Raw genomic sequence first — 20,155 nt, forward strand, 5'->3', positions numbered from 1 at the left:
CTTGTTCCTCAGATCCTTCGACTTCCGGTCGAGGATTGCGACTGGGCGCTCAATGTAATTCAGGCTGTCATCAACCTGTATATCCTCTAGCGGCACCACCGCTGAATCATCCACTAGGCACTTCCGCAGCTGGGAGACATGGAATGTGCTGTGGATCTGACTGAGCTCGGCTGGCGAATCCAACCTATATGCCACCTTGCCCACCCGAGCTACCACCCTGAACGGACCAATGTATCTCGGGCCCAACTTGCCCCGCTTCCTGAATCGAATGACGCCTTTCCAAGGCGACACATTCAGGAGAACCATATCCCCGACCTGGAACTCCAGGTCTGATCGACGCTTGTCGGCATAACTTTTCTGCCGACTCTGCGCAGTCTGAAGCCGGCTCCGAACTTGCTGGATTCTCTTGGTCGTCTTGAGCACCACCTCGGTGCTCCCCATGACCCACTGGCCAACTTCACCCCAACATATCGGGGTCCTGCACCTCCGTCCGTACAACATCTCGAATAAGGGACGGTCAATGCTCACGTGGTAGCTGTTTTTGTACGAGAACTCAACCAAGGGAAGGTAGGTATCCCAACGACCACCGAAGTCTAGCACGCAAGCACGCAACATATCCTCCGACGTATGGATGGTCCGCTCGCTCTGACCATCAGTCTGTGGGTGAAAGGCGGTGCTAAAATGCAGACGAGTGCCCAACTCATCATGAAACTTCTTCCAAAACCTGGAAGGGAACCACACATCTCGATCTGATATCACTGACACTGGCACCTCGTGCCGCGCCACTATCTCCCTGATATAGATATCGGCCAAATTTTCGGCCGAGATACTTTCCTGAATCAGAATAAAATGGGCGCTTTTGGTCAACCGATCCACGATGACCCAAATCGAATCTACTCCTCGCGCCTTCCGGGGAAGCTTTGTGATAAAATCCATCGTAATATCTTCCCATTTCCACAATGGGATATCCAATGGCTGCATCTTGTCGTGCGGTCTCTGATGCTCGGCCTTGACCTTCCTGCAGGTCAGACACCGCTCGACGTACCACGACACATCCCGCTTCATGCAGGGCCACCAATAGTCTAGACGAAGACCCCTATACATCTTTGTCGCCCCTGGATGAATAAAGAATCGGGATTTGTGTGCCTCCCCCATCAAGACCTGGCGCACGCCTCCGTGATACGGCACCCACACCCTACGGTGTAGTGTCAATAATCCTCGACTATCATAATCAAAGGAGGCGACTTGACCCACTATTCGCTCGTTTTTCTGATGCTCTTCCTTCATAGCCTCCGGCTGAGCTTCCCGAATCTGCTCTAACAGTGGAGTCACCACCGTCATCCTCATACACACATCCCTGATCGGTGCCGCCTTACGGCTAAGCGCATCGGCCACCACATTGGCCTTCCCCAGGTGATAAAGGATCTCACAATCATAATCCTTTACCACGTCCAACCACCGACGCTGCCTTATGTTCAGATTCAGCTGATCCATAAAGTACCTCAAACTCTTGTGGTCCGTGTAAATGGTACATCGAACCCCGTAGAGGTAATGCCACCAAATCTTGAGGGCGAAGACCACCGCCCCAACTCTAAATCATGTGTCAGGTAGTTCGCCTCGTGAGGCTTCAACTGCCTCGAGGCATAAGCAATGACATGTCCCCTCTGCATCAATACTGCTCCTAAGCCCGAAATAGACGCATCACAGTATACCATAAAATCCTCTACACCCTCAGGCAGGGCTAAGATTGGTGCCTCGCACAATCTCTGCCTCAGAATCTCGAACGCGGCCTGCTGCTCAGGCCCCCATCGAAAGACCACAACTTTCCTAGTCAACCGGGTCAGGGGTACGGCTATCTTGGAGAAATCCTGAATGAATCTCCGATAGTAGCCTGCTAATCATAGGAAACTCTGAATCTCGGATAGAGACTTTGGAACCTCCCGCCTCATCACGGCCTCCACCTTGGCCGGGTCTACTGAAATCCCGTTCTGGTTGACGAGGTGCCCAAGAAACTGCACCTCGCGCAACCAAAACTCACATTTGGAGAACTTGGCGTACAAGCTTTCCCTCCTCAAGGTCTCCAAAACCTCTCTCAGATGCTCCTCGTGCTCCTCCTACGTCTTGGAATAAACCAAGATGTCATCAATGAAAACTATCACATACCGATCTAACATCGGTCTACATACGCGGTTCATGAGGTCCATGAACGCGGTAGGAGCATTGGTGAGCCCAAACGGCATCACCACGAACTCATAATGGCCATAACGCGTCCGAAACGCGGTCTTCTGCACATCCTCCTCTCTGACCCTCATCTGATGATAACCCGAACGTAAATCGATCTTGGAAAACCAAGATGCTCCTTGCAACTGATCAAAGAGGTCATCAATCATCGGGAGTGGGTAACGGTTCTTCACCGTCACCTTATTCAGCTCCCGGTAATCGATACACATCCGATGCGACCCGTCCTTCTTCTTCACAAACAGGATCGGGGCTCCCCAGGGTGAACTGCTCGGTCGAATGAATCCTTTGTCTAGCAGCTCCTGCAGTTGCGTAGACAACTCCTGCATCTCGGGAGGAGCCAACCGATAGGGTGCCTTGGCTATCGGAGCCGCACCAGGAACTAGGTCGATCCTGAACTCTACCTGACGCTCCTGAGGTATTCCAGGAAGCTCCTGCGGGAACACATCAGTGTAGTCTCGCACCACTGGAACCTCTCTCACCGTCGCTTTACCCGTCTCCCGGGTATCCATAACATACGCGACATATCCCTCGCAACCCTGTTGAAGGTAGCGCCTAGCTCTCGCTGCTGAACATACTGCAGGTCCACGCTGTGGCCTCTCGCCGTGGATCACCAACTCTCCCCCACTCGGGATCCTGATCCGCACTAGCTGATATGCGCAATCTATCACCTCCCCATTAGGGCTCAACCAATCCATGCCTATAATCACCTTGTTCCCCCGCAACGGGATGGGAACCAAATCCACCAAATAGCGCTCCTCAAATAACCTCAGAACACAATCCCTGAACACTACTGATGCTCGTACCGATCGATCATCGGCAATCTCTACCTCTAAAGGGCAATCCAACATGCCTGAAGACTCAGTAAACCTCTTGCTAAGCGCAAGGGAAACAAATGACAGGGTGACACCCGAGTCAAACAACACCTGAACTGGGATACCGTTCAAATGGAACGATCCTAACGCATAAACACAGGGCACATATCAATAACATAACATCATAAAAATAAAATAGAGGGAAAGAATCAAACCCGTCATCACATCGGGTGCAACGCGTGCCTCCTCTATAGTCAGCTGAAACGCCCGGCTCCTCACCACTGGAGCCTCTGCCTTGCCCTGCCGGCCATCTGTAATCCGCAGGGTAGTTGGAGTTGGCGCCTTAACCGGCACTGATGCTGTCAACTGGGGACAATTGGCCTTCTTGTGGCCCCTCTGTTTGCAGTGGAAACACAGAAACTCAGACGTCTGCGTCATAGGTGTAGGGGCGGTACAATCCCGGCTGAAGTGCCCTGACTTGCCGCACTTGTAGCAGCCTGACGATCCCATCTTGCACGCTCCCTCGTGCGCCATGCCGCATTTCTTATAATGGTCCCACCCTTGTTGGCCTTTCGGCCCCGCATCCGATCCCTTGGGCTTCTTCCCCGAAGCCCCCATAACATGCCCCTCTGCCACCTTCCTCTTCCGGATGTGCTCCAGATCTATCTCCGTCTCCCTTGCCCTGGCAATCATAGAGTCCAGGGTAGGGCAAGCTAAAAAACTGACATGCTCCCGAATATCAGCTCGTAGCATGTCATGATAACGGGTCCTCCTCATATCCTCATCACCCGCGTACTGGGGCACCAGCAACACCCTCTCCCGGAACTTGGCGGTGATCTCCGCCACAGTCTCCATCGTCTGTCCCATATCCAAGAACTCCCTGGCCAGCTGCTGAAGCTCGATAGCCGGTGCGAACTCTGCCCTGAACCTGGTCGGGAAGTCCGACCAAGTCATAGCCTCGACAGCCGAGGCTCCCAACGAGTCACCCACGGACTCCCACCAATCCCTAGCTCGATCTCGTAAACACCCTGTTGTGAACCTCACCTTCGACCCCTCAGGGTAGAAGCTAATCATCTGTGCAGACTCAATGTCTGCAATCCATTGTCTGGCAGCTATGGGGTCCTTCGCCCTGTAAAACCCGGCGCACCACTGCCCCGGAAGTCCTTGAAGGACAGTGTGCGAGATCCCGATTTGTCAGATGCCATGTCGCTCCTGAATGCCCTGAGGCGATCCTCCATAAACTCCAATATCCCTTCCTTGATCGACCCGAAGATAATGGGGGTCGACTCAAGGATGCCTCTGGTGATCTCTGACGCGATGAACTCGCGTAGTCCCTCATCTACTGGCTCGGAACCTGATCCCGAACCCGATCCCTCTCCTGTACTGCCAACTGGTGGCCTCGAGCGTAGTACCACCATTATGAAATACATAAATAATAATTGTTAGCAATACTGATACCTCTGGAGGGATCACACCTACTATAAAGTTCCCTGGTCTTATCTTGGCCTTCCTCGGTTCGGGTACGGATCATCTGCTTTCAGTAGTACGGGCTCATACTACCTTCCACATCTATCCGTACCTTCTCCAAGGGCTGCCTTGACTCCACCAGGTCCCTTTCACTACTGCTAATCACTGCTATACTCATCCTAGGCTTGCCCCAGGAAAATCTTTAACTCCACCCTACCCGGTCCTCAGCTGCTGAAGGCCTCCTTGTAATGTCAATTAGTCATTACCTGAATACCATCACATGTGGTGAGGCTCAAATAATCCTTCGAGTAACAGACTCGACCCTTCAACGGTTAGACTCATACAAGAGTTGCGCAATAGGGCCAAATCCAACACTTTAAGATTATTCAACCCTGATCACATGTGACGTGACGTATTCACCTAATGTCTAACTCCCATCACTCAGAGTCCCACGAAGCACAAAGCAAGCAACATTCAGACAAAAAGGGAACAATCTCAAGCAAATCTGTCCTCATAGAGAAAAGTCGAACTATCATACCATGCTAAACTCATACTATCAGGCATAACCCTAACAGACTATCCTACTGTTGTCTACTCAATTCTAGCATGCAATTTTCAGACACTGAAGCACATAAAGCAGGCACATAAGGCATCACTCATAGATCCTTAGTCCTATTCTAGCATGCTGTTCTACTGAAACTGATAAACATAACATAAGTTGGTATGGGTACTTTGGGGAATACTTACTTGAGCTCGGCCGGTCGCACACATCACACACTTCGTTCCTTCTTAAAACTCTTTAATTAGCTTTTTAGAAAATATTTTCTGCTTTAAAATCTTTTAATCCATCGATTTGAGTTCAGACACCCCCGAAGGTGTGTCCGAATCCCTCAAACCAGGGCTTTGATACCAACTTGTAACGTCCCAAAAATACGAGCCAAAAATTTCATTTTTAAAACATATACTTAGCAAATATTAGAATTAAAACATTCATCAATCATATCGTTTCATAAAAGTTATCGCATGTCGTGAAAAACATTTTATAGAACATAATAATGTCAGAGTACAAATTCCCAGGAGGGTCTCATAGTGCGAAATACAAGGCATGTGTGTGATGGGCCGCTACCGCGCCAGCTCCTTCCCCTTCGAAGAAGAGGTACCTGAAACCAAAACTGAAAACTGTAAGCACGAAGCTTAGTGAGTTCACCCACTGTACCACATACCATATAATCACATAGCATACATATACTGTCGGGCATATCTGGGTGCCCGACCTACCCCTTCGGTCCTCTCGACCGGATACTGCCTAGCATATCTGGGTGTTGGCCTCCCCTTCGGTCCTCACAACTGGATACTGACTAGCATATATGGGTGCTGGTCTCCCCTTCGATCCTTACGACCGGATACTGCTGGGCATATCTGGGTGCCCGACCTACCCCTTCGGTCCTCACGATCGGATACTGGGGACTATTTCACCCCTACTGCTACCACATAACACATATCACATAACATCATATCATACTAGCGCATAAACATAACACAGGTAGTAGTAACCCTAAATGAATATCACAGAGACAATCATCTATCATACAAATCCTACTGGTGGGCTGGCATTGTGGCCGTAGACCCACCGCTACTGGAAGGTAACTTACCTCAAAGTAGCTGCTGATCTGCGTGGGAACTGACTGTCTTCTGCTGCAGCTGCTCCGAAAATCCTCCGGCTATAATCCCCACAAAACACTCGTTCAAATACTGCTAATAGACCCTTAGGGTAAAATGACCATTTACCCCTAACCAAGCCAAGAGTCAAAGTCAAAGTCAACTTCCAGTTGACCCGACTCGCCGAGTTGGCCTGCCAACTCGCCGAGTCCCTATCCCTTTGTCTGACCATAGCCCCGTCTCTACTCTTCGAGTTTGGCATCGACTCGACGAGTTTTCCTTCTAAACTGATGTCCAAACGTCCTTCATCCTACTCACCGAGTTGTATGAAGAACTCGTCGAGTTCGTCTTCATCCGAAGAACACTCTATGTTGAGACTCGCCGAGTTGTATGAACAACTCGCCGAGTCTGTTCTTGAGGCAAGAAGATTGCCTTGGACTCGCCGAGTCAGGGAATTGACTCGTCGAGTTCCTTCATGGGTGAGTCTGGATTCCGACTCACTGAGTCACACCCTATAACTCACTACTCCACTCCGCAAACACGAAAAGGGGGGAAAACTCGGGGACTCGCGACTCGACTCGCCGAGTCCGATGAACGACTCGCCGAGTCTGTCGCATGCAAACATTATATACTCGATTTTGCTCGAATCCAGCTCATGCCATACATAGGTCTGGGTTTCTAGGGCCTGATTAACACGTAAAGTTTCCAACTTTATGTGTAAATAAACACCAATGAAGGTTTTAGGGCTCAAAATGCACTAAAAGAGTAGATCTAGGGCTTTCATGCAATATGGATCCATAAAGGCAGTAGATCTAAGCTCCTGGAGCTCAATCATGCCTATATCTAAGGGTTAATCAACTTATTACAAACCCTAATTCGTGAACAATCTTGGAAATGGCTCAAGGAGGGCTTTAATGTAGCTATAAGGGACTATAAGCATGAAGACAGAGGGGAACTGAGTTATACCTCAAGTAAATCACTGAGATAACACAAGGATGCCTGGCCTCCTTCTTATCTTCTTGATCTACTCTTCTTTCTTCTCAAAACCTTCAAGAAACACACCAAAGCACTTCAATCTCACAAGGAATAAAGGTTTGAACGATGTTGGGAGCTCTGAGGGTGAAGGGGGCGAGGTTGGAGCGCATAAGGTTGGTTTAAATAGGGTGCAAACCCTTGAAATTTAGGGTTTCATCAGACAACGGGGACTCGCCGAGTCCAGAATGTGGACTCTCCGAGTCGCCAACTTAAACGTGCTCCCAAACCTGTCTCCACTCGGCGAGTTGGGCCTACAACTCGCCGAGTCCAAGGCTAAAAAATGTAAAATACTTAGATAAATTTTACGTACCAGGAACCAGGTGCTACAACTACCCTGACTTGTTTGCACTAGCAAACTTCTAGGATGAAGTCTGATTCAAGTGGGGGAAATTTGTAACATTCGATCCCAAGTACTTATTCTTTGGTCCCTTAAGTTTACGAATTTTGGCAATTTTGGTCCCTCGTACTTTTGGTACGCTTAGCGTACGAGATCGCTTAGTCGCGGGGGTTTAACCATGTATGTTAGGCATACGTGGTGTACGCGCGACATACGTATGCCTGGGTCAAACCCTAATTTTTATGGTTTGAACTCTATTTAAACATCATTATAACATGTGAACCTCTACCCTCATTAGCCTTCATTGTTCATTTCGTCCCATTGAAACCCTAACACATCCTTTGAGTGTTCATGAGCTTTGAATGTAATATTGGGGCATTTTTGTGTGTATTCAAGAAAAAGGAGATTGGAGATCAAGCATGCGTTGAGGTTGAGCTTTTAGATCCAAAGTCTTCATCAACGTTGGGAGGTAGAGAAGGTATAAATTTCTTACCTTGATGATTCATTTTGATAGTTAGAGTTTAGGGCTTGTTTGTGAGCTTTATTTGGTCCCATGGGTTCCCTTTGTGAGTTTTGGCAACTCCAGGAGTTAGATATATTAGATCTTAGCCTCTTTGTTGTTCTTGATGCATAAAAATGTCATCTTGATGGTTGTTATTGGCCCATGCAAGAGTTTGAGTTCTTATTATGTGTATTGTTGGACAAAAATAGATGTTGGGTTCCGTTAAGACATGTTAAGGTTTAAAGTAGCTAACTTTATGTATTTAGAACCCTAAAATGGACGAGATCTGAAAGTTGGACCTTATAGCTGAATAAACTAAGAACTAAATGGATTAGGGTGGCAAGCAACCTAGTACGATGGGCCTACCAAGTGGTACGCTGTGCGTACTGGCGGTTGAGTACGCCAAGCGTACAATGCGTACGCCGAGTGTACGCCTCACAGTGGGTTTTTGGACTTTAGTTATGCTTTGGACTTTTGGGCCTTAGTTAGGTTTTGGGACTTTGCCTGTTTAAAGTATGAGTGAACCTCAAGATTCTTCTAATGGGCCTTAAGTTGTATGTGTTGGGCCTTTATGGGGCTTAAGGGCCATTATTGTATTATTGGGCCAAGTTTGGTTAGGCCCATTATAGGAAGGATATAATGGTCTTTTATCCTAGGAGTGTGGGTCTGGGATTTTAGACCGACGGTTATGGTTTATAACCTAATTTAGATAAGGGTGATTTGTCTGTGTTTAGTGTGGGATCGTCCGGTTCTGTAGCCAAGCAACTAGTTATTTATCAACAGATTGAGGTGAATTTTCTCACAGATCGTCCGGTTATGTATGGTATGAGGTATTTTGGGAAACTCACTAAGTTATGTGTTTACAGTTTTTGTTTATGTTTCAGGTACTTCCGATTCAAAGGGGAAGAGCTTGAGATGTTCACATCGTACACACCATGATTTTCCGCTTTATTGACTATGATGTATTATTGTGGATGACTACTGATACATTATGATTTCTATATGGTTTTGATAAACACATTTGACTGATGTTTTATTTAATATAAAAACAAAATTTTTAGTTATGGGTTTTGAGACGTTACTATACCAATAGTTATAAATAACACTAAATCGAAAGTTCCATTCAAGTTTTTTCACATGCGGTCGATAGGTGGATCTGACTGAGATTGTTAGCCCTAAAACCTAGTTTAACTTGGAGCGACACATTTGCTTTTTTATGAAACAAACTTGTTTTTCATATATAACCTATCTATATGACCTAACTACATGTTGTGAACTACTCAAGTCTTGCGACTAATTACAAATATGAGACATTTTATAATATTCATGTAATTGTTTTCACAACAAGGCGACATGACTTTAATGTCCATGTCATAGTTTCATTGCTACGAGCACACCATTTATAAATGTACTTACTTAACTGATGACATACATGGACACAAAGTTACCTTGTTCCTTACCCATGAATGGATCAAACAAGCATAGATCATTTGTTTTATGATGTCTATGTTCTCAATGACATTTTGCTGCTCATGATGTAGAAAAACATCTTGCGTTAAACAACTCAAGAACCATAGATACTTATCGGGAGAAAACTTCACATGTAACACATAAACGAGTTAAATAAACATTAGAAACTACATCATTAAATATTACCAAAAACAAATTTAATATATAAAAACAGATACCGACAACTCTATCACGATACACAATACAATTAGGATCATCTAATATACAAATTGATAAATTGCTTGTTAAGGCCGATATTGTTTTCATTTGTGTATTAACATTAAATATGTAAGTATTTAGATATTGATTGTATTTAACAAAATATCTATGAGTTGAAGACCCTTAATTGATAAATAGACCATATTCTTTACCCACCCACTCCACATTCAACCCCAAACTTGCCCCTTTTCACTTGCTGCCGCTTAACAACCCCCTCCGTAAAATTCATATATAATCATACTTGCAGCCCTTTTGGTTGCCCAGCTCTCTATCTTTATCCCTATTCCCAAATCAATATTATAATCTTTTTTCCATTTTAATCGTCATTCATCTTCATATATATAGGAAAATCAGTTTTGTCTACAGATTTCCCCTTTTTTCTTCTTTGTAATCCTCTGCAATCGAATTCCGAATCGACGGAGACAAATTAACCATGGTGGAAACAAGGCGGAGCTCGTCTTCCTCGAAACGCACGCTATCATCCCCATGTTCGTCTCCTATCCCAACCGGGAAAAGATCAAAGGTATCGTTAATTGGGGGTTTGTAAAAGACTTTGTTTCTGTTGAATTTTATATCGAAAATTTCATTTTTGGCGATCGGTGGTTGCAGGCAGCGGAGGCGGCATCTTCGTCTACTACCGGGACGCCGGTGGAGCCCATTGAGGCGGTGGTGAAGGAATCCGGTGGATGCGAGTCTCAAGAACAGGAGGTCCGATCTTCTGATCCGTCCAAGAAAGACTCCGATGCCTGTGACGAAGTGCCCGGTGTTGACGTTCCTGAAAAATCTCCGGTTGTTCAAGTGGAAGGACAGCCGTTAGTCTCGCCTATGTCTCTAGGTGGGATTGAGGTTACATGAATTTGTAAAAACTTGTTGCGGGGACTGGGATACCTTTCTACAGCTCTTGATCTTTCTTTCTTTCGGATTGATTTGTAGGTGATTCGTTAATAGATGTAGAGAAGACGAAGGCGAATGGTGGTTCAACTGTGTTGAATCGTACCAAGAAAAGACAGTCAAAATCTAATGTTGGGGTTGCGTGGGGAAAGCTTCTTTCCCAGTGCTCACAGGTAGTAGGTCTTTCAACTGTTATTTACATGCAATCATAAGAGTCTAATGTGTTTCTTTTCTGATGTCCAGAACCCTCATGTTGTTATGGATCGTCCCATTTTCACTGTTGGTCAAGGTCGCCAATGTGACCTGTGGATCGGCGATCCCAACATCAGTAAATCATTGTGTAGCCTGAGGCACATAGAGTCACAGCAAGGAGGCGCATCAATCACTTTACTTGAAATCACTGGTGGCAAAGGTGTTGTGAAAGTCAATGGCAAGACATGCACTAAAAGGTCAACCTTACCACTTAAAGCTGGAGATGAAGTGATTTTTAGCTCTTCGGGAAGGCATGCTTATATATTTCAACAGCTATCGAATGATAATGTTGGTGCAGATGTGGCACCTCCCATGAGCATATTAGAAGCACATAGTGGGTCATTAAAAGGGTTACAGTTTGAGGCAAGATCTAGAGACCCATCAGCAGTTGCAGGAGCCTCAATATTAGCATCTTTGTCTAGTATTCAGAAAGAGTTATCTCTTCTCCCCCCTCCTTCTCGTAAAGGCAAAGGCTTACAAACTGGAATGCCAAATCTACCCTCTGTCTGTGATAATCGTGCATCTGATACTGAAATGAAAGATGCTGCTGATGTGGCACCATCGAGTGAGAAGGGTGCTAATGAGAATATTGATGGTGTTGGTGTTGGGGACACAGGGAATGCCCCTGGCCCTGCAGCAACTCATGAATTAAGGCCATTACTGAGAATGCTTGCAGGATCCACTGCTTCTGAGTTGGATATTTTGAAAATTATTGATGAGAGGAAAGAAATTAGAGAACTGCTTAAGGAAATTGATCCACCCATCTCATTAGCAGCAAGGCGTCAAACATATAAAGATAGCTTACAACAAGGGATTCTCAGCCCCGATGCAATTGAAGTTACATTTAAGGATTTCCCATATTACTTAAGGTGCAACCACTGCCTTACTTTTTTATTCTCTCTTTTTTGTACTTCCCTATCTGGTCATCACATGATCTTTAACTGGCTAAAAACTTGTGAGAAAAGCTTAAGACCTCTATTGTAGTACAGGTTATCATTGTTGTGAATTTAGAGAATTGATGGATTTATCCATTCTTTTAGAAGCAACAATAATCTAGGCCTATAGGCATGTGGATGATGAGAATTGCATGTGATGATTACTATCAATAGAATTTATAATAGATTTGATTGTACAAAATAGATGATGTCTATGAGCCATACCAGGTTAGGGTGCTTGACACTTAAGGGCTGCTTCTTTTTTCTTATCAAGTCGTGGCTGTATACATAAGGTCTGTTTTAGTTTTTCTAGACTGAAATACCGAATAAACCGTCTGAATGAAGCTAAATGATCATTTTACCCTTACATTCTAACAAACATTTTTTCACAATATACATCAGTTTTAACAATATTCATCAACTTTAACGTGGTACTTGTGTGGAAGATATAAGAAGGGCAAATAGGTAAAAGGGTTAGTGTCGTAACATATCAAGCCTGGTTTTTTTGTAAACCCCTTGAAGTCATTCTGTTCAGATTAAGTAAAAAAGAAACATCGATGTATAGCTGGCCAGATTTAGTACTTAACCCATAAAGCTCATTAAGTAAAAAAGAAACACCTTCTTACATAGTATGATATTTTTATTATTATTAATTTTTTTTTAATGTAACACAAACATGGTAGAACCTTTTTGTGGCAATATTTTAACTGTAATTTAGTTTAGGATGCCTTCACAGATTAATGTTTTTAGCATAGGGGTTAAGGATCAAACTTGCTCTGATTTGCATCCCCGAGTAGGTTATGATGCTCATAGATGATGCATTGGTTTCCACTTTTCTTCTGTCTGTATTTGGCTTATCCTTTTCTGGCTGATGATTTGTTTTGTGAATATATTAATCATCATGTAATTGGAGATTTCAGGATTTAGTTTTTTTTTTTCTAGCTTGCTTGACATTCAAAGAGGAGTAGGTCTTCCATGTAGCGTGACACAAATAAAGTGGATCACATATGTGATTCTATGTGCTTTTCTTCAGTTTTTTGTTAGTTCTTTTTGAAGCTTACCAAAAGCTGTTGTTATAATTCGATTTGTACTCCTTTAGAGAACTAAATGAACAAGGCCAAACTCTTTCTACTTTAAATGTGAGTATCAGGAAAAACTGAACAAGTAGTCATTGGACTAACTTAGTTTCCTCATTTGCATCACTGGTTGAAAGGCTTTCTGTTGCATATGACTGTATGAGACAGCAATCCAAGGGTGTTTTTGAATAAGAACGTGGCTCAGATTTATAGCCATCTTTTGGCTTAGGTTGTGTTGATTCAAAGGCTGGAAATTGCAGCTAACATAATTTATTAGAGTAATTAAAATATAGTTTAGTTAATTGCTATCAAACATATTGACCAAACAAATAAAGATGATGGTAATAATAAGAAAGATGACGCTTGTTGGCTTTCTCAGCAAAATAACTATTATTCTTTTAGCTTTTTTGGTTACATTACTATTTCTTTTGAAACATGCAGTGAAACAACAAAAAGTGTATTGATTGCCTCCACATATCTCCATCTGAAACGTAATGATTTTGTGAAGTATGCCTCAGATCTGCCTACTTTGTGCCCTAGAATACTCTTATCTGGTCCAGCAGGTACTGTGTTCAATTGGTTTACATCGAAAGGACAGAAAAGTCTTTCTTGTTTGAATACTCTTTAACTTTGTGTCCTCACAACACAACACAACACAGGTTCAGAGATATATCAAGAAACATTGGCAAAGGCTCTTGCTAAACATCTAGATGCTAGACTGCTTGTAGTTGATTCTCTTTTATTACCTGGTGTAAGTCTTCTATCTTCCAATTCACAATCACAATTCCTTTTTAATGACTGACTATATATAGATATTTTGATAATTTTTTGGGTAACAGGGATCAGTTGCTAAGGAAACGGACACTTCACTAAAAGAGAGTACTAGGCCTGAAAGAGCAAGTGTGTTTGCTAAACGGGCCCCACAAGCGGGGGCTATGCACTCGAAGAAACCGACATCAAGTGTTGAGGCTGATATAGTTGGTGGATCTACCACAGGCTCTCATGCTCAGCCAAAGCAGGAGGCATCTACTGCATCATCAAAAAGCTACACCTTCAAGAAAGGTGATAGAGTTAAATATGTGGGTTCCTTGTCATCTGGTTTTTCTCCTTTGCAGACTCCCTTGAGGTATTTTATTTTAGCTTCAGTTGAAATTCTTGATATTTTGTAATCTCTGATCTCCAAAGATATTTATTTATTTCCCCAGGGGGCCAACTTATGGTTATAAGGGCAAAGTTTTACTTCCATTTGAGGAGAATGGGTCTTCCAAGATTGGAGTCAGATTTGATAGGTCAGTTCAAGAAGGGAACGATCTTGGAGGAATTTGTGAGGAAGATCATGGCTTTTTTTGTTCTGGTACATGCAACTATTGGATATTGTTGTTTAATAATATTTAGGTTATTGTTCATTATTAGTGAAAACTAAATTGATATTATTATTCCTTTGTTGGATTATATGTGCAGCTGATTCGCTTCGCCTTGATTCTTCGAGTGCCGATGACATTGAGAAGCTCGCTATTAATGAACTTTTTGAGGTGATTCTTTCTATACAATACAGTAGTTTACATATTTGAAATGATCATATTTCTTTCTTTGGTTATATTTTCAATCTAGCATGAAACTGAAGTTGTATGAGGTATGGGACTTCAAGATTCATTCATCTTTCATAAAATTTGTGCTTGCTGTAATTAGAAAAAGTTTAGTTTCAACAGGAACACTAGAAACTTTTTTTACTGTTAAAGACTTGGCATAGAAACTTTTTTTAGGTTCTACAGTTTTCTTGGTTGGATGGGAGTCTGAGTTCACTTGTCTTTTAAGTTAGAGCCAACCACAGTGCATGTTTCAAAGAGAGGGGAGATAGAGACACTCTCTTGTATCGTTTTAATAAGTTGTTATGCAATCAAAACCTAAAGCAAGTAATATGCTTTCTTTTTTTAAGTTGTATAACCAAAACAATGGATGATGTTATAACCAAAAAGAAGCACTAGGGAGTAGAACATAGCTAGAATTGTGCCTATAAGGGAAACAAAGTTATATTATATTATATTATATGTATGTAAAATAGAGCAAGTGTGTAATTCTGCAAGGATGTTAGAACCTAATGAAATTCCTGGTCATATGGGCGTTAGATAGTGGTGGGCTTCTTTAGGGAATTTGGATGTGAGGACAAACTTATAATATCTCAATATCAATAGACACTACTTATTTAATAATATAAACTCTATTTTGCAAAAATATAGTCTAACATCCCTGGATTAATTTGATTGAAGCTGGTAAGCCCTTCCTTTACTACACTTGATATCATATAATATGTAAAATCATGAGTTGATACATTGAATGGAGTGGTTGATGAGAAATGTGCGCTGCAAATGGCATTAGGACTGCTCAAATGCTTGTAGGTAATGAAGCAGTTGAAAAAAGGGCAACACAAAAAATAAGTGAGGGCAAATTTGTAAAATGTTAAGTTCTTTCTTCAGTAACCCTCTATATATATATATATATATATATATATATATATATATATATATATATATATATATATATAGGCATCAGAATATCAGATTAAGTAATTAAGTGAAAAAGAAACTGTAGCTGCCTGACATATCACATATGTATTATGCTGTATGGAGCAAACGGGAGGGGGGCACAGCTAAGCTAAAAACCTAAAATTGCATAAGAAGCTTTGAAGGTTAATTTGTAGCAACTGACATGGTTGATGGTTGAGTGAGTTGAAAAGTGTGTTTGTATGCAGGTTGCTGTAAAAGAAAGTAAAAGCAGCTCATTGCTTTTGTTTGTGAAAGATATAGAGAAATCAATGCTGGGAAATCCAGAGGCGTATGCTTCCTTCAAGAGCAAGCTTGAAAATGCACCTGCTAATGTGGTTGTCATTGCTTCACATACTCAAATGGACAGCCGCAAGGAGAAAGTAAGTCTTCCTTTTAGATTTTCATTCCATTCCATTCCATCATATTCATAATAATAACATTTTAATTTTCCAGTCTCATCCTGGTGGATTACTCTTCACAAAGTTTGGGAGCAATCAGACCACATTGCTTGACTTGGCTTTCCCGGTACTACTACTGTCTACTGCTATAAATTAATCACATCACATGTATTATATATATATATATATATATATATATATATATATATATATATATATATATATATATATATATATATTTCAATGTAATAAAAAAATTTCCTATATATCATATCATTCAGGATAGTTTTAGTAGACTTCATGATAGAAGCAAGGAAACTCCCAAAACAATGAAGCAGCTCACCCGACTTTTCCCAAACAAAGTTGCCATACAGATGCCTCAGGTAATTATTTATTTGAATATATATATTTTTTCATAATTGTTGGTGGACCTCAGTTAACCTTGTGATAATGATGATGGTAGGATGAAGTGCTGCTTTCAGACTGGAAGCAACAACTGGATCGTGACATAGAGACCTTAAAATCACAGTCAAACATTGTCAACATCCGTGCAGTAAGTATTCAAAATTCACAATTTTTTTTTTGTTATTCTAATAATTATATTATATTATATTTCTGATGTCATGATGTTTAGGTTCTGAGTCGAGTCGGTCTTGAGTGCTCCAACCTTGATGAACTTTGTGTAAAAGATCAAACCTTGACTAACGAAAGTGAGTAGAGTAGTACATCTCTGATTCTTACCAATTTGGCTTTTTGATTAATTTTCACTCTTTTGGATATGTTGATAGGTGTGGAGAAAGTTATTGGATGGGCTCTGAGTCATCACTTTATGCAGAGTTGTGAAGCTTCTGCTAAAGATGCTAAACCTGTGATTTCCAATGAAAGGTACTAACTAGCAAATAGCAATAGCCAATAGCATGCATGCTTATTTTTGTGTTATACATTTTTCATGTGGTTTGCAGTCTCGAGTATGGGATCAACATACTGCAAGGAACTCAAAACGAGAGCAAAAGTTCTAAAAAGACCCTGAAGGTGGGTTATGGTTAATTACAGTTATACACACATTTTATGCATGTAATAATTCGTTAATGTGTGATGGATGACATAAACAAATTTTATTTATTCCAATTCCAGGATGTGGTTACTGAAAACGAATTTGAGAAGAGACTGCTTGGTGAAGTTATTCCTCCTGGTGATATTGGTGTTAGCTTTGACGACATCGGAGCTCTTGAATCTGTGAAGGATACCTTGAAAGAGTTGGTGATGCTACCTCTTCAGAGGCCTGAGTTGTTCTGTAAAGGGCAGCTAACAAAGGTAACCACACCACAAGTTGAAGTTGTTATATTATATTGATGTTTTTTCATTAATAATAATAATTATAATATGTTGTGTTTATGATTATGTTTTTGTGTAGCCTTGTAAAGGAATCTTGCTGTTTGGACCCCCGGGTACTGGTAAAACAATGCTTGCAAAAGCTATTGCAACCGAGGCTGGTGCAAATTTCATCAACATATCCATGTCAAGCATAACGTCCAAGGTATTATTAATTAATTATTTAAAAGATAAGAAATAGTATTGTTTTTTGGTAGATAACATAACTGATGATGATGTGTGTGAAGTGGTTTGGTGAAGGAGAGAAGTATGTGAAAGCAGTTTTCAGCCTTGCTAGTAAAATCGCACCCAGTGTTGTTTTTGTTGATGAGGTAGGTGTATATGATATTGATGGTTTATGAGGTATGAGTTATGTATGATAATGATTGATGATGATGGTTGGTAGGTGGACAGCATGCTGGGAAGACGTGAAAACCCTGGGGAGCATGAAGCAATGCGTAAAATGAAAAACGAGTTCATGGTGAATTGGGATGGCCTTCGTACAAAAGATAGAGAACGGGTACTTGTACTCGGTGCAACCAATAGGCCTTTTGACCTCGATGAAGCTGTCATCCGGAGACTGCCTCGCAGGTACAACATAAATTATATACATATATTTTTTATTAACATATAAATAATATCAACAAAATGAATTTTCAGGTTGATGGTAAATCTACCAGATGCCGCCAACAGGGAGAAAATTTTAAGAGTCATATTGGCAAAAGAGGAGCTGGCACCCGATATGGATCTTCAAGCAGTCGCTAATATGACAGATGGCTACTCAGGAAGTGATTTGAAGGTCTTCCTTCCACTTCCATGCTACACTACCTTTTTTACTTTTTCATATATTTACTCTCTTTTTTTTTTTTTTTGGTTCATTTCAGAATCTTTGCGTGACAGCTGCCCACTGTCCAATTAGAGAGATATTAGAGAAGGAAAAGAAGGTTTGTTTTCTATATTTATAACTTTATATTATTATTAATTTATTTTAATTAATATTTGGTGCATTGTTATTACTTATTATGCAGGAGAAAGCTTTGGCATTGGCAGAAAATAAGCCGGTACCTGCTTTACGAAGCAGTGTGGACGTTCGCCCACTAAATTTGGATGATTTTAAGTATGCACATGACCAGGTAATCTATTCAAACTCTTATTTATTTATTTATTTATTTAGTAAAAGTGAAAAGAATGGTGATGATATATTTTTGTATTATCTATCAGGTATGCGCGAGTGTGTCGTCTGAGTCAGCAAATATGAACGAGCTTCTGCAATGGAATGAGTTATACGGCGAAGGTGGATCCAGGAAGAAAAAGCTTCTCAGTTACTTCATGTAGACACCACACCACACCACACGAGTGTATGAATCAGCAACTATCAAAGTGTATAGCAGTCCTCCCTTTGTTTACTTTTTTACAAATTAGTTTGAGATAAAAAAAAAAAAAAACAGACAGACAGACAGAGACTTGTTGGTTTACTTTTCTATCATAAAATGCCCACCTCACCCCACCCCACCCTCATATACAACACGACCTGTATCAACGGAAATTCCTTTGCAGGTTTGTCACCCAAGAGATTTTTTTCCATTGCGCTGAGTTGAGCCTTTCTCCTATGTGTATTATATATATAATATATATTTAGTTGTTGCCTCCCCCCTTTGCTTTCATTTCAAATCCATATTTATTTCATTTGCCTTGCTATTCTTAAATTTTTTTATGCCTCCTGTATCTATCTATGTAGAGACTAATAACTAATTTGCTTGTTTTATTTTACATTCAGTGCCATTCCAATCTTGTTTTAAACTAATGGACTTCAGTTTTTGGCTTTTTTTTTTTTTGGTTGAAGTTACTTTTATTAACCTTGGTATGCTTATTATTTCCATCTCATTTACTGCTAATCAGACGTTTACTTCTTTCGGATTTCAAATCATTGAAAGTTATTTGACAGGTTCCGCTGACCTTTTTTAACAACAATCTGCCAAACCAAAGTATCATAATGAATGTTAAAACAAAACAAAAGTACCCAAGCTCTTCATATCACTCATTAAGTGGAGGCATGACACAGCCTCCATAGACAATATATGCAAATTCATAGGCTATGAATCCATTCATGTTTTTGTCGTCGATGCTTTTTGTTTTTCACATGATGTTGACATGTGTCTTTCATTCGTATTTAAAAGAAAAAAAAAAAACTCATGTTTGTCATGGAGAACCTTTAACACAGTGGTATGGACTGGACATGCATACTTGTTTTGTGTTGAGAATATAAATATCATAATGATTTTGATATTTATGGTTAATGTTACAATTTGATAACAAACTATTTGAGATGTTAAAAAATGCCGTTATTTGAAAAATACATATATCATCAAAATTAAAACATTTTCTTAACAAAAAGCTATTTAGGTAAAAGTATTTTGTGAACAACATGCTCAAATTGCTTACCTTTGATTTATTATTATTATTATTATTATTATTATTATTTTAATGAACAATGCTATTTGTAAAAGACTAAAATATTAGGAAATAAATTTGTATATTAACCATGATATCTGTACCAACAGTAAGTAGAGTAATGTAAGCGGTTTTCAATTAACCTTATACCTTTTCATATTAAAAAAACTTGTGTTTGTCACGGACAACCTTTAACACGTTGGTATGGACATGTATACTTCAATCACATTGAGAAAATAAATATTGATTTTGATATTATGGTTAATGTTATAAATGGATAACAAACTATTTGATGAAGTGAACAAAATGTTGCATTTGTGAGCAAAAAAACCACTAAGGCAAAAGTATTTGTGAACAAAATGTTCCAATTTGCTTACCTTGGCTTGGATTATAGTTTATTAAAAAAACATGGTATATGCAAAAAACCAAAACACTTCGAAATACATTTGTACATTAA

General features: G+C 40.9%; 1 protein-coding gene across 1 annotated transcript; it reads left to right on the plus strand.

The window, feature by feature from the left end:
- Positions 1–9,995: 9,995 nt before the first annotated feature.
- LOC111920529 (uncharacterized) lies at positions 9,996–19,047 on the plus strand. Its single transcript, XM_023916115.3, has 24 exons — positions 9,996–10,304; positions 10,391–10,616; positions 10,715–10,845; positions 10,916–11,793; positions 13,377–13,498; positions 13,595–13,686; positions 13,775–14,061; positions 14,141–14,289; positions 14,397–14,467; positions 15,685–15,858; positions 15,932–16,003; positions 16,158–16,259; positions 16,340–16,429; positions 16,511–16,586; positions 16,665–16,761; positions 16,839–16,908; positions 17,011–17,190; positions 17,291–17,413; positions 17,496–17,579; positions 17,654–17,838; positions 17,908–18,046; positions 18,132–18,191; positions 18,276–18,380; positions 18,469–19,047. The coding sequence occupies exons 1-24, from the start codon at positions 10,215–10,217 to the stop codon at positions 18,580–18,582; spliced, it is 3,717 nt and encodes a 1,238-aa protein (XP_023771883.1). The 5' UTR covers positions 9,996–10,214; the 3' UTR covers positions 18,583–19,047.
- The last annotated feature ends 1,108 nt before the right edge of the window (positions 19,048–20,155 follow it).

Source organism: Lactuca sativa, chromosome 9 (genome assembly GCF_002870075.4).
Source record: "Lactuca sativa cultivar Salinas chromosome 9, Lsat_Salinas_v11, whole genome shotgun sequence".
Classification (NCBI taxonomy): domain Eukaryota; kingdom Viridiplantae; phylum Streptophyta; class Magnoliopsida; order Asterales; family Asteraceae; genus Lactuca; species Lactuca sativa.